This window comes from Brachypodium distachyon, chromosome 4 (assembly GCF_000005505.3).
Source record: "Brachypodium distachyon strain Bd21 chromosome 4, Brachypodium_distachyon_v3.0, whole genome shotgun sequence".
Taxonomy (NCBI): domain Eukaryota; kingdom Viridiplantae; phylum Streptophyta; class Magnoliopsida; order Poales; family Poaceae; genus Brachypodium; species Brachypodium distachyon.
The window spans coordinates 38139768-38156934 of NC_016134.3; the positions used below are offsets into that span (position 1 = coordinate 38139768).

The 17167-nt window shown below is 51.7% G+C and overlaps 1 protein-coding gene across 9 annotated transcripts in view; it reads left to right on the forward strand.

Moving 5' to 3' along the window:
- Positions 1-17167, forward strand: part of LOC106866728 — a 43523-nt gene that overhangs the window by 580 nt on the left and 25776 nt on the right. Inside the window, exons 2-8 of one of the 9 annotated variants that reach the window (XR_002960383.1) lie at positions 185-346; positions 2639-2777; positions 2858-3037; positions 3118-3798; positions 4212-4318; positions 4394-4447; positions 13919-15827. Coding sequence is in view for 1 of the 9 variants with exons in the window: in XM_024455155.1 (XP_024310923.1) it covers positions 227-346; positions 2639-2777; positions 2858-3037; positions 15492-15827 (775 nt within the window). In the remaining 8 variants the exon portion in view is untranslated. Of the gene's footprint in view, positions 1-184; positions 347-2638; positions 2778-2857; positions 3038-3117; positions 3799-4211; positions 4319-4393; positions 4448-7922; positions 8174-13918; positions 15828-17167 lie in introns of those variants that run through there. The other 8 variants (XR_002960384.1, XR_002960385.1, XR_002960387.1 and 5 more) reach the window with 8 other exon arrangements.

Sequence of the window (17167 nt, forward strand, 5' to 3'; positions counted from 1 at the left end):
GCAGGCACTGCTTAGTTTGTTTATTCAGAGTTTACGTGACTTGAGTAGTACAATTGTACAAATCATGGACAAGTCTTGGTTAATTGCCCCCATATCAACTGTTACCTATCGTGATGGACTTAGAAAATTTATCCAATGAACCATGCTCAAAATAGAATTGGTATGCTCATGTTTGCCTCTATAGGTGCAACATATGTCGTGATGGTGTCACGGTAGATGTCATGAGATGACTTATCTTGGGGCCACTGGACGAAGGAGGATCCGGAGGAGGGAGGACGTGAAGGGAAACACGCACGAATACACAAGCACACACAGATTTACCTATGTTCGGAACCCTCTTGCCGAGGTAAGACTCCTACTTCTGTTTTGTTATATTAGCCGAGATAACAAGCTCTACAATGGCGCTCCTTGAGCTGTATTCTTGAGGAAGAGGAAAAAGAAGGGGAAAACCCTAAATGCCTAAGTCTTCGATCCCTCTCTTGGGAGGGGTAGTGCTCTATTTATGAACCGCCCATGTCACATTGATATACGGGCCGGAGCCTAACGTTATCTTCTTTGGGCCCCGCTGGGCACGTGCTTTGGTTCCCTCCGGGTGGCACCGCAGGGGACAAGACAACTTTACTTTTACTGTCACCCTGCAACAAGTACTGTTGCCAGCTGCCGGTTTCCGTCACAGATTCTCTTTCGGTGCTTTTTACGCAGACGCCGGACACCACGACGTAAGCAACGACTGCTTTCCCGTGATAAAGAGAACGCTGCTTTACTTTGCGTCATGAGGTAAGGATAAGACCGTTGAGCCAACTCGGCGAGGGCCAAGATCAGTGTACTCGTCCTCATCCTGCAAACGCGTAAAACAAGATAGACGTGCCGGCATACACCTGGTATCCCGGCTTAGTATTAGTTTGGCTTAAGGATGCCGACATATATGCCTATGCCGACCTTGCCTTCGTCATTTCGGCTAATGTGTGTCGTCAAGACCCTACCCAGGGTCATCCCCCCGACACTAGTCCCCGAAGCTGTTGCGGTCTGGCAGGGGAGAACGTCGGGCCACGACAGTTTCCCATACACAAACCATCGAAGCTCATCAAGACCCAGCCGAAAAGGATGCCGAGACAACCCCGGGTGCTTCTTAGTCGAGATCAAGTCAACCTGACATATCGAGTCGGCGTGCTCACTCAGCTTTGAACTGAGATTCCTTTCTCCTCCGTGGCCGACAGTAGAAAATTTGCTTCTGCTGACATTGGTGCCACCTGTCGCTTATACTCCACGTTTTGCTTAAATAATGGGAAGATAAGACCCGAAGTGCTGCCGGCGCGTCTTTTAAGGTGGCGCGTCATCCCATCGGACAGTAAAACTGACAAGCCATTAAGGGAGGAATATCGGTTCCCACGTGGATCCTTATCCTCTCGGATTCCACGGGATTTATTGCGCCTCTCCGTGCAGTAACCAAGCGTGTGCGCGTTAATGGGATTGATTGCCCCCATGATCGTGCACAGCCATTTCGACGGCCACAGGGATTGTGGGCGCGGAAGATCCGCGCCCCATTAGTGCACTGCTGGTATAAATTGAGGGAGGGGGCGAGAGTGAAAACCCTTCGCACTACCCTAGCCTTCTCGCGCTCCTCTGCCCCTTGCGCACTTCGCCATTGCTGCTGCTCCAAGCTCTTCCGCCTTCGCGCACCTTAGCCCGCAGCGACCGAGCTCGCCACCGCATACTCGTGCGCGCTCTCTTAGCTCTTCGCCGCCATTTCCTTGCCCGCTTGAGCCTTGCGCTACCGTCTTCTCGCCATAGACGCTAACCCTAGATCTACTTTCCGAGCAATGGCCTCTTCATCCCGCGACGCTGCCGCCGTCGACCCTGCTGCTCAACAGGTCGAAGAGAGGGCGGGCTCGGAGCGAGCTGGCTGGGAGGGCTCTGATGTCTCCCCGGCGGACATTGCGTGGCTCCGCCGCTCCCGGCGGATTCCGGAAGAAGTGGAGTGCCGGATCCTCGGCGACGAGATTGTGCTGACACCGGAGCCTGGTGAGCATGTCGTCTTCCTCGCTCATTTCGAACGCGGTTTTGCTCTCCCGGCCAGTGACTTCACTAGGAAGTTCTTAGATTTCTTCGGCCTTCTGCCGCACCACCTTCCGGCGAATGCCATCCTTACTCTCTCGGCGTTCGTCACCTGTTGTGAAGCCTATTCGACCTCTGGCCTTCCATCGACTTGTGGGCCAAATACTTCATGTTTCGGCCCCAAGTTCTTCCCGACAAAGATAATTCTGGCGCCCCTAAGCCCATGACTCAGTGCGGCGCCGCCACCGTGATACCTCGCCGAGGTTCAGCCTTTCCTCGGATTCAAGGTCTTGAGTCATGTAAGAAGTGGCTGAAGACGTGCTTCTACGGTGGACAGTTTGACCCGAATCGGGTGTCCACCGTCCGGCTCGACCAGGCGGAAGTCCGACGCCGGGTTAAGGCAATCGCAAAGACGAGTATGCCTGGGCACTAGGAATGGGGTTTACCAGCATACAGTCGGAAGCACCGTGCTCCCCTGGTGAGTTCTTGTTTATACTCACTTTCTATTTATATCCGACATGTGGTTATGCCGGCTTTTATTTGACAATGACTTATCTCGGCACAATTTGATTTCTCTGTGCAGAAGTTCACCCTTCAGCGCAACGAAGACGGGAAGTCTCCGGATAAACGCTTTGGGAGACAACGCACGACCATCGACCATGAAGATCCGGACTCAGAGGATCACATGCCGATCGCCCATGCCGGACCCCGTCGCACCGATGGTAACAATTTTCGACATCTTATTATAGTCATTAGAACATTTATCACTAAGATACTTACATTTGCACTAATCCGAAAACAGTCGACTCGGATGAGCCCGCCGCTGCTGAGGCGTCGGCTCCAGCTGCTGCTGAGGCGCCGGGCCCGGCTACCGCTGCGGCGCCGGCCTGTGAGAAACGTATCGCCGAGAAGGATCTTCCGCGAACTATGAAGCGGAAGAATACGCCTGTCGCGGACCCAAGCCGAAGCCCAAGACCGTTGGGTAAGGCTTACGACGCTTCAATCCTTGGTGTCGGTTTTCTTCTTTACTGTCATGAAAACAACCAACTTTAATTTCTTCAGGGCGGCTCTGACGGCCACACAATCTGAGACGTGCATTGCGTCTGAGATCCCGACGGCTCCATCTCCCCGTACCGAGCCTACAATTCAGGCTACGGGTGTTACCGAGACTGCTGCGGATCCGACATCTCCCGTCCGGGATGTCGGCCCGAGCATCGATGCTACGAGCGTCGCCCAAGCCGGGACATCCACAGCCGGGACCTCGGCAGTCGGGGCTGCTCCTTCCTCGACGGCAACCGAGACACAAACGGAGCCGTTCGTCACGGAGACCCCGCAGCAGTCGGCAACGGGGCCCCAAGAACCCCAAGAACCACAGACAACTCCGACACCGCCACCATCATCACCGCAGCCACAAGTTTCCCAACTTGCAGCTGCCCAAGCCAAGAAAACTAGGAGCTCCGCTATCCCGGCGGGCCAGGCGCCTCCAAGTTCCTCGAGCTCACAGCCTGCCTGGAGCACCCAGGGAGTTCCCCTCAGGACGACCAACGGCATAACTGGGGATCACTGGGCCAGTTCGTAATGGACTGGAACAGTCCCGATAGTTATGAGGTGAACTCCAGCATCCTCCGGACGGTGTGGCAAAGCTCTCTGGTGGGACCCGTGCCTGCGGCGACTCCAGAGTCCGTGGCAGCCCGGATGTTCCAGGCAAGGGTCGCCTTATTCAAGTCTAGCCGAGCTGCAGAGGTATGAAAAACTCCTTTAGAGATTTGCACTCCTAACTCTAGTACCGGTACTCCTAGTCCTCGAGGTTTAGGGTGAGTTTAGAAACTTCAAACACTTATTCCCCGAGATTCAGGCTGAGTTTAGAATAGTTGGCCTGATGCTTAAAAAACTTCAAACACTTATTCCCCGAGATTCGGGCCGGGTTTAGAATAGTCTGCCTGACGCTTAAAAACTTCAAACACTTATTCCCCGAGATTCAAGCCGGATTTAGAATAGTCGGCCTGATGCTTAAAAAACTTCAAACACTTATTCCCCGAGATTCGGGCCGGGTTTAGAATAGTCTGCCTGACGCTTAAAAACTTCAAACACTTATTTCCCGAGAAACTGCGAACCTTCCACTGTAACAAACTTATCCGTGGATTACTATTTTGCAGACCTGCATGAATAAGCGCACCGCCACCTTCAAGATTTTGCTATCGAAGTACAAGAAGCTGGAGGCGGAGCACAAGGCTTTGGTAGCCGATCGCCAGAGCCAGATTAAGTATATTTTACCGTCATAAAAACTTTGTCCGAGTATTGATGCACAACATAAACTGATACGTGCTTTTGTTTACAGCCGGGGACAATGCTCAAATATCTGAGCTCTTGAAGCGCGTTGCTGAAGTTCAAGGTATCAACTTATCCTTATTCCGGGTTCCCTCCATTTTAAACTCAGGCTGCTGTAACACTGTCGCACCAGTGGCACCCGGGGTACCACCGCTGCACGACGCGTGGGTCGCATCACCGAGTTCCCGGGAGGATCTCACCCCGGGCGGCAACGTACAGGCTGCCCACCAAGCCACCAGCCCGGGAGGGCTACCGGGGCTTCGGGGAATTGGAAGATGGCGACGAGGTAGAGCGACGTGGGGTGGAGCTGTGCCACCCGCAGCTGGTACGACTCCATCAGCGCGTGGAGGAATAGAGAGAACGGCGGCACCAGCCCGGTGAGGAGGAAGCGCCCGAACATCCGGAAGTCGTTTTCCTGGTGGTCGGCACCCGCGGGGAAGATCAGGGTCTCCCCGTGCTCGTTGAACTGGGAGGCAACGGTGTGCTGGATCTTGGCCAGCGCCTCACCGTTGTAGCCAGGCCGGTAGAAGGCGAGTTGGACCCTCATCGCCCGCTTATTCTGGTCTTTGTCGGCGGCGGCCTCGCTTTTTCCGGCCGCCGCTTTCCTGGGGGCCTTCCCCTCTTTTCCCTTCCTGGTGGTGGGAGGCGCCATGGGGAACGGAGGCAGAAGTTAGCAAGAGTACTTGGGCGTAAGATGCGAAGAAGTTGGAAGACGAAGGCTGTGGGGGCAAAGTGTTTTCCCCTTGGTGCAGCGGTAAAATCTTTATAGCACCCGGCCGTTTGGTAACGGCCGGTTCCGCACCCTACGGATGTGCGGAGATAATTCCTAATCAAAAGGGGTAATGCGAAGAGTAGCCTTAACTTCCCTGTTTAAGGGGGAGGTTTTGGCGGAAATCACGCACCCACTACTCCGTCCGTAACGGCAGGGTACGTGGGACAGCGAAGAGACGCGGGCCCGAGGCGGGTCGGGACCCACGCGTCGGTTGGGGCGTAGCCCGGACACCGACATGGGAAAAGTTCGTCCGGGAACAGATGTTGCCAGCCCACGCCCGGGGGCTACTGTCGCACCAGTGGCAGCCGGGGTACCACCGCTGCACGACGCGTTGGTCGCATCACCGAGTTCCCGGGAGGATCTCACCCCAGGCAGCAACGTACAGGCTGCCCGGCAAGCCACCGGCCCGGGAGGGCTAGCGGGGCTTCGGGGAATATTCCCGCCTGGGCACCTCCCGGAAAGTCACTTGCCGGGAGGAGGGGTTCCCGGGCGCAGGTTCTCGCCGTGAGGGCAGGGCAGAGCGAGCAGAGCAGCGGCGCCACGTGGGCGCGTGCCAGGCGCCCAGTGTGCAGACTTGCCAGAGCAAGGAGTGAAGCGCACGACGCATTTAATGAGCCGATAGGAAGGGAGTTACCCGTCTAGTCAGGCAAACAGTGGCTGTCCAATCCTATTTGTTAGGCTTTAGACCCTAGTAGCAAGGTTGGCGCTCATGCATGCATGCCAGCGCAACGAGGAGGAATGCCCTAGCTCCTTGCTCGCCACTTGTAAACCATGCACCGTGGCACCTGTGGTATCCCCTTGACTATAAAAGGAGGACCCCCGCCAACGGTCAAAGGGTTCGGTTCCGATCAGCTTAGTTCAGCTTAGCTCAGTCTTTAGTGAGTTCGTTGGTTCGATTTACAGAGCCAACTCCTAGTGCAACAACGGCAATAGCCCGAAGTAGAAAAGGGCACTTAGCCAAAAAGAGACCACCCGGGGGCTCCCCCGGCAACCTTGTAACCATCTGATTTCCCAGCAATACAAGCTCAGACAAGCAGGACGTAGGGTTTTACACCGCAAGGTGGCCCGAACCTGGGTAAAAAGTGTGTGCATGTGCCCTTGGTAGAATTCTGGGTGTATTCTCGCTTCGCATTGGTCCCTCCGGCAATCGCCGGAGCGATCCCCGCAGCGCACTGCCGAACCTAAAAAGGGGGTGCCCGCGCACCCCCGGTGTCGGAGCCTCGTGCGACGACATCTGGCGCGCCAGGTAGGGGGCGCGTGAGGAGAGCTCGCCGGTGACTGCCGGCGGCAGCGTCTGCACCATCATCGGCCTCGTCCTCCTCGACGATAGAGCCAACCGCCATGCCCCCCAAGCGGGCTGGTGACCCTCGGATCGACCCGCGTGAAGCCCCAGCGGCACACACGCGGTCGCATGACGCGCAACCCGCGTCGCGGGTTCAGGAAAACCCTGAACCCTCCGAGTGCAGCAATCGCAGCTGCCTCCTCCGCCTCCTCCGCCTCCTCGGCCGTCGGCAGACAACCGGCTGAGGGGGCCGGCGGTCCCCAGCGCCAGGGCCAGTCGCGCGAGCGGGCATGGTGCCGCTCACGCCGGCCAGCGAGTTGAATCGCGGGCCGAAGACGCGCTGCGTCAGCTGCGCCACGAGCATACCGCGTCACGAGCGACGCCCGGGGGATCGCACCCCGCGCACCCGGGTGCGTCTGGGGATAGAGCGGAAGGCAGCCGCTCCGGAAACCGGCTGCCTCCTGCACGAACCCCGGCGGAAGCCATCATCACCGCACGGGTCATGGTGCGGTACGAACCGCAGCAGGGCACGCCGGCGCACGAGACGTGGGGCGAGGAGCTGGACGCACTCCTCGCGCTCGCCGCCCAACAGCCGCAGGGTGAGGGCGTCCCGGCATGCTCCGGTCGCGGGCAGAACCTGGAGCACGGAGCCGCGTCCCGCTCCTCGCGGCAAGGGGAAAACCCTCCCCCGCAGGGAGGCCGGGGAGACGGGGACCCGGAGGGGTCCTCGGACTTGTCGCCCACCGTCGCGCGAGGCGACGCGCGCGGCATCTTGAATGCCCGCCAGCGAGAGGATCTACGCCAGCGCCTGGAGCGCCGGCGTCGGCGCGAGGTATAGCACGAACGCCCGCAGGAGCAGGAAGATGCTCCTATGGGCCTCGAGGACGGCTGCACTTCACGCGCGAGTTGCGGCGGTTGACATGGCCCTGCAAGTCCCGAGCGCCAGCGCTCGGCACGTACGATGGGACCGTGTATCCCAAGGATTTCCTCTTGACCTACACATTGGGGATGCATGCCATCGGTGCCGACGACAAGGTCAGAGCCAATTGGTTCCCGATGGTCCTGAAAAGATCAGCGAGAACCTGGCTGCTCAACCTGCCCGCCGGGTCCATCGCCGCTTGGGCGGACCTGCGTCAGCAGTTTGTGAGCGCGTTCCAGGGCGGCTATAAGCGCCCGGGAACCATGGCGGAGCTGCACACTGTCGTGGAGAAACCGGGAGAGACGTTGCGGAGCTTCGTCAACCGCTTCTCCAGCCTCTCCTACTCCATCCCGGAGGCGGAGGCTGCAGCCATCGTCAACACCTGGTCGCACCCCCGGTGTCGGAGCCCCGTGCGACGACAAACACATATCTGCTAAATAGATGAGAAGACCCGGCTCGAAGAGCAACACCGGGATGAAGTGGCCCGGCTGAAGGCGTAGGTCGCAGCGCAGGCGGAGGCGCACAAGATCGAGGTGGGTCAACTCACTTCAGCTCTCTCTACCTAGGCCGACGAGAAGATCTGCCTGGAAAGCGAGGTGCAAAAATGCAAGGACCTCGTCGCCGAGGTTGAGAGCCGTGCCAGTAGTGCCGAGAAGGAAAAGGCCGAGAACGCCCGCCTGCTCAGCGTGTGCCGGCGTGACCTCGTCAAAATCGACGCCGTGTTGACTAGTAAGTGGCCCTTGTCCAAATCTCTTCCATTGATCACCTGTCCGTTGATAGCAATAGGGTGCTGAGACTCATTACTACTTTTTGCCTTTGTCAGAATTTTTTCCACAATCTGTCGAGACTGCCCAGGCTGCCGTGATTAAAGCCCGTAAAAGAAGGGATGCAGCCGAGGCAGAACCCTTCGAATACGACTTGGAGGATTTCCTGGTTAGCATTGCGAGCCGGGTAAAGCCTCTGAAGTCCTTCGGGGTGAACATGCTCAACGCCGGCATCCAGGCCTTTCGAGCTTTGTGGCCGGGAGAAGAAGCTCCGACCGGCATCCTGGTACTGGCAACGCGCCTGCTGGAGGTGAAGGACCGTCTGGATGAGTGGCGAGAGTCGGCCACTCGCGTCGGCGCCGAGTCTATTTTTTCTGTTGGTGAAATTTTATGACTTCAGTTCTTTTGTCTGCCTTGTCGGCCTTCGACGTATGAATCTCGAAGTCATAGAACAACCTTTTCAAAAAATTAAACTCGACAAACTCGCTTGGAAATACCCGAAACCGGAATGAAATGCCGGGTTAAGTGAAACAACGCGCATCTCGGCTCGCTTCTTTGTTTGTTTCCGCAATCGTTTTTCATTTGTTCAGTTATCTCGTTCCCAATCTCTAGGTTGCCATGAAGCCAGGTTGCGGACAGCAGCGAAGTCATAGAGGGGATTTTCAATACCGACACAGTACTAAACCGACATAAGATTACACAACTAAGCCATGCCGACATACAAAATGATAATTGCAATATAACACGTAAATAGCATGGAAGTCTCCGAGTTCCTTTTGAGAACCCGACGGATAATTTTATTGTCTCAAAACATTGAACATAAGGAGAAAACGATACAAATACTCATCTTTCAAGTATAGAACGGACGAAGTAAAGCTACATTCCATGGCCTCTTGGTCTCCTCGCCCGACCGATACATTCTGTTTGCTTTGGGATCGTGCGCATCTATAAGATAGTAGGAATCATTGTGCAGCGCTTTGCTCACAATGAAGGGTCCTTCCCAGGGAGGCGACAGTTTGTGCATGCCGGCTGTGCGCTGCACAAGTCGGAGCACGAGGTCTTCTTCCCGGAATACTCGCGGGTTTACCCTCCGGCTGTGATAACGCCTCAGGTGTTGTTGATAGATGTCCGATCGAGATAGAGCTAATTCCCGTGCTTCTTCGAGCAGGTCAACATCATTTTCTCGGGCCTCTTTTACCTCGGCCTCCGTATACATGGTCACTCGCGGAGAGTCATGTTCAATGTCGGATGGTAAGACAGCTTCCGCCCCGTATACGAGGAAAAATGGCGTGTAGCCGGTAGAGCGATTTGGCGTTGTCCTGAGACTCCATAGCATAGCTGGGAGTTCATCTAGCCAGCATCCTGGAGTGCGTTCTAGTGGTTCAATCAACTGAGGTTTTATGCCGACTAGAACCATGCTGTTTGCTCTCTCAACTTGTCCATTGGACTGAGGATGTGCCACGAAGGCAATGTCTAGCCGGATTTTCTTTTCCGTGCAAAATCGTGCAAAAGGTCCTTCCGCAAAGTTCGTTCCATTATCCATGATGATACCGTGCGGGTAACCATATCTCAAAATAATGTCCTTCAGGAATGATACCGCGGTTTTGCCGTCACACTTTCGTATCGGCTTCACCTCAATCCATTTGGTGAACTTGTCCACCATGACCAAGATATGCGTCATGCCTCCTCGCGCCCGCTTGAATGGTCCCACCATGTCCAAACACCAAACAACAAATGGACAAGTGATTGGAATAGTCTTGAGCTCGGATGCCGGCATATGAGTCTTGCTGGCATATCGTTGGCAACCGTTGCATTTCTTGACCAATTCTTCTAGCGGAGCTTCGTCAACCGCTTGTCCAGCCTCTCCTACTCCATCCCGGAGGCGGAGGCTGCCGCCATCGTCAACACCTGGTCGCACCCCCGGTGTCGGAGCCCCGTGCGACGACAAACACATATCTGCTAAATAGATGAGAAGACCCGGCTCGAAGAGCAACACCGGGATGAAGTGGCCCGGCTGAAGGCGTAGGTCGCAGCGCAGGCGGAGGCGCACAAGATCGAGGTGGGTCAACTCACTTCAGCTCTCTCTACCCAGGCCGACGAGAAGATGCATGATGGCCACTCTCCCTGATTAATATCCTGGAGTATCTCTTGCCCTTCTTCTGGGTCAACGCATCGCTGCAGGACGTTAGTGACACTCCTCTTGTATAGCTCGCAATTGATGATGGTGTATGCCTTTGCCCTTCTCTGAATTTGCCTTGCCAACACTTCCTCTTCCGGGAGACTCACATCTTTGAGGTAAGACATTATCGGTTGTGCTCAAGCCGGCACGGGACGTGTGGCAAAGACCGGCTCATCTGGTACGTCTATCTCCATTAGCTCAACCGCCATTGCTTCCGCCGAGTTAGGACGCTCAGTCCCTGGGTCACTAGAACCACTACCATTGTCAATGTCCATGGGGGTGACGTCAACTTTTGAGCTCTCTGGTATAAAGATTGATTCCGATTCTGGTGATGGCTTGATGGATGGTGTACGTAGATGCTCCAATGCCACACCAGCCGGGATGGCCTGTCGTGTTGAGCCGAGCTTCGACAGAGTGTCGGCTGCCTCGTTCTCCGCTCGCGGTATATGGTGGAATTCGCACCCTTCAAAGTGACCACTGATCTTCTGAACATGGAACCGGTATAGCGCCATATTGGCATCCAATGCATCCCAATTGCCGGAAGCTTGCTGGACTACCAGATCGGAATCACCGAAGCATTGAATTCGGCGAACTCCAATTTCTTTTGCCATCTTCAGTCCGTGCACAAGCGCCTCATACTCGGCAACCTTGTTGGATGCTGCGAAATGAATTTTCAACACATACTTAAGTTGGTCGCGCTTTGGCGAGGTCAAAACTATGCCGACACCAAGCCCGCTTTTCATCTTGGAGCCATCAAAATGCATCTTCCAGTAGTTAGTTTCAGGGAGCGGTGGTTCATATTCCATCTCGGCCCAATCCACCAAGAAATCCGCCAGAGCCTGAGATTTGACGGCATCCCGTCTATCGTACTGCAGCGTGTAGGGTGCTAGCTCAATAGCCCATTTTGCTATCCGGCCGCTTGCGTCTTTGTTGTGCATAATTTCCGAGATGGGCGCCTCACATATAACCCGGATCTGATGTGCATCAAAATAATGCTTCAGCTTCTTTGCCGCCATATGTAACATCCCAATTTTTCTAATTTGGATGTTATTACCTTTTTCATGTCACATGCATATCATTTTGACCATATTTGAGTTTGGAGATGATCTTACAATTTAATTGGGAGTTCATTTGGACCTTAAAAGTGATTATATGCATTAAAAATATTTTTATAAATTATATTCCTTGAGGAAACTATTTTTCCTAGCTTCCAAACAGGTAGTTGGAATTTTAGGAATTTTATGGAATTTTCTGATGCCGTTTGGTATTTTATTTGCCTTATTTGATTTTCTGGCGATTTAGAAACCCAGAAACCCCGATTTCTTTTATTTCATTTTCTATTTCTTCCGCGGAGTACGTTTTCTCTGTGAGGAGGCATATTCTATTGAAACCCGTCTCCACTTAAGTGCCCCGAAGGGGTAAGTTCTAATCTCAGCCATCCAATCTCTCATCCAACGGCCCATCTCTCTTTCTCTTTTCTTTTCGTTTCTTTTCTTTTTCTCTTTTTCTCTTTTTCTTTTTCTCTCCTTCCTTTCTTCTTCCTCACGTACACAGGCACACAGCACAGGAGTTCTCTGCCCGTGCACCTCCTGGCCGAGAGCCATGGTCGCTTGGTCTCCTCTGCAGCTCATCCCTGGCCGCCTCCGCTCTTCTCCGCCGGTCGCCGCCATCCCTGCCCTTGCCGCTACCCGCGCAGCGCCACAGCCGAGCCCAAGCTCGAGCTAGAGGACGAGCAGGACTCCATGGCCGCCTCCACCTCGAATTCCAAAATCCAAACCGTTTTTCTTCGTGTTTTCTTCTCTAATTCGTGACCCACATGGCAAGGAATCCATCCCAACAAGAATCAAACCATCCCAGACTCTATCTCGTCCGAATTTTAAGCGAAACCGATCCCGTTCAAATCTCACACGCCGCCGGCCTTATCCCGAGCGCCCCGCGCCCTATAAAAGCCTCCAACCTGACGCCCTCAAGAGTCCCAACCTATCCCTCGAAACCTAGCTCAAAGCCGCTGTCAATCCCGCATCCAATTTTGAGTTTTCGTCGCCGTTTCCATGCGAACTCCGGCGAGCAATTCCTACCACCTCGCCCCAAATTAGCCCGAGCCATCACCACCACTAGACCTCTCTCGAACCCTAGAACACCATCCACCACAGCCTCGCCTTCGGAAACCTCTTTTTGACTGAATCCCATCAACTCCGGCGAACTTCATCTTCTCCGGTGAGCTTTCTTGCTCTGTTTTCGAGCTGCAGTCTGTTTTGATTAGCCTACTTCAGTAGCTTGTAGATCGTCAACCGTACATTCTATTTAGCCGATTCTTTCTGCTATGCTTAGAACACGTCATGCTCTACAGATTAGATTAGTTTGCATGCCACGTATGGATTATCTTCAGTAGTTAATCTTTATCTGAAGTTGCTATTCACAGCATCCTGCTTCTGGATTAGCCATGTTTCGAAATTCGTGTAGAATATTCCATAGATCCGTTTGGTCTCAAAACTTCGGTAGATTATCTACTACATCATGTTCTACACATCAGTGTACTTCTTGCACAAGTTATGTATCATCTACACTAGTGCATCGTCAACCGAAGTTGCTATCTGTTAACACTGTTACATGCTATCTGTGTTGAAACATTGATTAGCTGTATTCCGAAGTTCCTATCTTTTGATCCATTTCTCCAAATTTTATAATTCTTTTTGTCTTGACAATAATACATCAAACCCTACATTCTGAACCCCTTTGTGCACCTTTTCATCTTCATCTACAGTATCGGATGATCCATAGAAGTTTGGATCTGTTAACAGCCAGAACTTCACCGTTTCAACTCCAATTCAATCCTAGCCTTTTGTATTGATTTCTAATCCCAGATTCTTATTTCTAATCCGAGTTTCCTTTGCATTTATCACATGTTATGATCTGATCAAACATGTCCTTGTCTTCAACTCATTTAGATTAGTTTTCCTTTCTCTATTTTGTCCCAAACAACTTAGAGATTCTTTTATAATCTTGATTATCATAAACTCTAGGTTCTTTATAATCTTTTCTAGGTCTGGGTATCACTAAAGTAGTTTGTGTAAATCTATTTTCATACCTATAAATTGCATCATGAGTTTTATGTCATAACTAGCCTTTGCATGTTAATAAGCCACAACTAATAAAATCAACTCTCATGTAGCTTTATCAATTTGCATTGATAAATTAAATGTATAGTTGTGTTTGCATTGCATAGATGCATTCAAATTAATTAATTTAACTAAATAACAGCAGCATAGCATGCTAGAACAACAATTAACTTGATGCTTTCTATTATCTATCATGTTCACCTAAGATGCATAGTTTCCATGGTAGCTTTGTCATAATGTTGCATATCTTGCCATAATTTAGTTGAATCGTGAGATGTGCATTGTTCATGTTTTCATAAATAAAACATGTGGGATATTAAGGGCTTAGTATTTATTCCTTAGTTATAATACCTATCAAACCATATCCATTCTTTCTAAAACCCTATCTATGCTTTAGCAATAAAGATAATCGTTGATTATCACTTTTGGTTTTCTTCATTTGGATTTATTTGGAGTTATCGAACAATGTGGTTATTGTTGTTATTTATTCTTCACGATAGATGATTCGGAGTGTGATTGTACTGAGCGTCGTGAAGAAGAAGTTTGTATCAACACAGGCCAAGGCAAGTGATACCTTTGATCATCTAGAATCCTATATTTTTGCATATGCTACTTTGTTCTACAAATTATAAGAATGCATGTGTAGGTCTTATTCTCTATAAAGTATTTTCAAAATGCGTTTGCAATCTATTAGTTATGACCTATGTAGTATGCCTACAGGTTGTTTGTCATGCCACCAATTACCCTAAGCTATTACTTGTAAGATTTTACGAAGTGGTTGCTGCATTATTGTACCGGGAGGGACCCAAAACTATCGAAGTATTAAGTGCTCATTTGAGCCGGCATATGTTTGGCAATAATATTTTCGAAATAAAACCCAAAAATGTTTTTCACTGGGCGGAGTGGTATGTCTGAGACCATTTTTGGTTGTTGACAAGGGCAGCATCCAGTTCGGCTCTGCAGCTGCTCAGGAATTCGGTGGGGACCGCCGTCCAGTATCAAAAAGTTCAAGTCTTTTCCAATGGAACCCAAAAGCTTACCTGTACAACCACCTGCTATTATGGCTCTGGCTTAGTCGAGTAAGTAGCGGAAAACCCTTACTTTGGTATCGTCATCCGGAGAGGGGCCAATGTGCTCATATGGGGCGGCCGGTGCCAGGATTAAGTATAGGGGGCTTCTAGTGAAAGACTTCATCACAATCTTTACCTGTTACGCACGCTTGTCGTTAGGCAACACTTTGGACTGATTGTGTCTGGTGGGTAAAGTGTACAAACCTCTGCAGAGTGTCAATCTAATCGATTAGCCATGCCTCTGGTTACGGGCGAATTGAGCTACTAAGTCTGGTCAAGAGGAGATCTTCTAGTTTTGTTTTGAAAAACCAAAAACTATTTTGACTCGATGGTATCCACAGAATGAGTTTCTACTCGATGGAAGTATCCATAGAATGAGTCAGGGTTACTATGTGAGCGTCCGTTTGGCCCATAATGCATAGTAAGGGAAAGCTTTGTGAGTCATCGAAGCACTGATGGCAGATCACAGAGTTAGGTCTTGTGGTGCAGATTCCACTTGATATACTAGTTTTCAAAAACTATTTCCTACAAAATTCTAGAGTTAGAGTTTTCCAAAGAAAAAGTATTATGATTATTTCAAAATCCAAAACTGGCTTTTTGCAAAAGAAATCGTAGAAGCCTATTTAGGACTTATCCTTAAGCAGGTACTTGCATTTCTCCTAACCACACAGGTATCTACTTGCAAGTACATTCAATGCACTGACCTGCACCTATCATGTGCAGATGTTGACGTATGAAGAAAGGTTACGCAGGGTCGCCGGTCTATACTCAACAAGCCTGTGGCGTTGATGGACTCATTGGTGTTCAATTTGATTTTCCGCTGTGTAACAAAATATGTACTCTGGATTATTGGTTATAGTTAATAAAAGACATGTGTTTTTGGTATTTCATCTTGGACTGTGTGTACTAGCTATTGGGGACTAGTACAGAATACACAGAGATTCCGGATCCTTACGGGTCTGTGTGTACTAGCTATCTTACCGTCACTTTCGTTCTTCATCAGGACGATCCCATGAGGAGAAACGCCACCACCAGCACAAGGATCAGTGCCAGCACCACCATCATGGGAGTCAGCATTGTGGAAGCAACCATGGAGGTAATGGCAGCAGCAACAGCAGTGGACACCGTCAGCACCGCAGTGGATCAACCTCAGAGAAGAAGGACTTGAGTCAAGTGGAATGCTATCATTGCCACAAATTGGGACACTGCTCAACACAGTGTCCGGAGAAGCAGCAAAGCAACAAGAACCAGGGAGACAAGAGGCCTAACGCCTTTGTGAAGGCCAAGCTGAACCATGTTTCAGCAGAAGAGGCTTATGAATCACCGGACGTCGTAGTTGGTACGTTCCTTATCAACTCCAACCTAGTAGTTATATTATTTGATACTGGAGCATTGCATTCTTTCATTTCAAAAGCATGGGTGCAAAAGCATGGGGTAGCCACTAAAGCACTTAGAACACCGTTGTTAGTGACATCCCCTGGGAAAGAATTCCGAGCAGACCATTTTTGTCATGGAGTGTTGATAAGGCTTGGCAGTGAGACTTTTCCCTCAGACCTTATCGTACTAGAGTCCCAAGGTTTAGATGTAATCCTAGGGATGGACTGGCTATCTAGACACAAAGGACACATAGATTGTGCTAACCTACGAGCTACTGTGACCATCGGCAAGGCTAATATCGGCGCCGTAGCAATCATCTTCTTCAGTTCTTGAAAAACTACTTTTGCCTGTTGCATCCACACAAATTTGTTGGTTTTCTTCATTAGCTGGTATAAGGGCATTGCCTTTTGACCCTGCTGACTAACGAAACGACTTAGTGATGCTAGGCATCCAGTGAATTTTTGCACATCTTTGAGGTTCGGGCCACCTGGAGGTGTAAAACCCTACATCCTGCTTCTGAGTTTTTATTAGCCAATGAATAAGTGTTTACAAGTTGCCGGGGGAGTCCCCGGGCGCTCTCTTCCTTTTCTGCTAAGTGGCTACTTGCTACTTTCAGCTAAAGACCCGAACTCTAACTCCACTGAAGTGCAATCTAGAGAGAACCCAACCCCCCGACTGTTGGCGCTGGTCCTCCTATTATACTCAAGGGGATACCACAGGTGCCTCGGTGCATGGGGGACAAGTGTCGGGCAAAGACCCTAGGCAGCTTGCCCTTGCTGCGCTGGCATGCATGCATGGTACAAAGCACTGTAACTTGGGCGGTACGTGCCTTGGATTCACAGCGGGCCACTCATCGTGGGCTGACTTGATAGGGAACCACCCTTCTGTCGGAGCATTTAATGCTTGCTTGTGCCATACTCCACGCCCTGACCAGCCCTGTGCAAAAGGTGCCTGCCGGGCGGCCACGTGGTGCCAATACTCTGCTTGCTCTGGGCGCCGGCCCTGTTGTAAGCGCCTACGCCAGGGAACACCCTCCCCGGGAAGTGACCTTCCCGGAGGGCACCCTGACGGGATCCTTCGCGCTGCCATCCGGGGCAACCCCCGCAGCCCGGCTAGTCCTGCCGGGTTGGTGGCTTCCCGGGCAGCTTGCACCGGGCTGCCCAGGGTGCAGTCCTTGCGGGGAGCAAGCGAGGCGACCCACGTGTTGCGCAATGGTGGTACCCCGGGTGCCACTGGTGCGACAGTAGCCCCCGAGCATGGGCCGGCAATGCCGATTCCCGGGCGAAGTAATCCTTGGTCGGT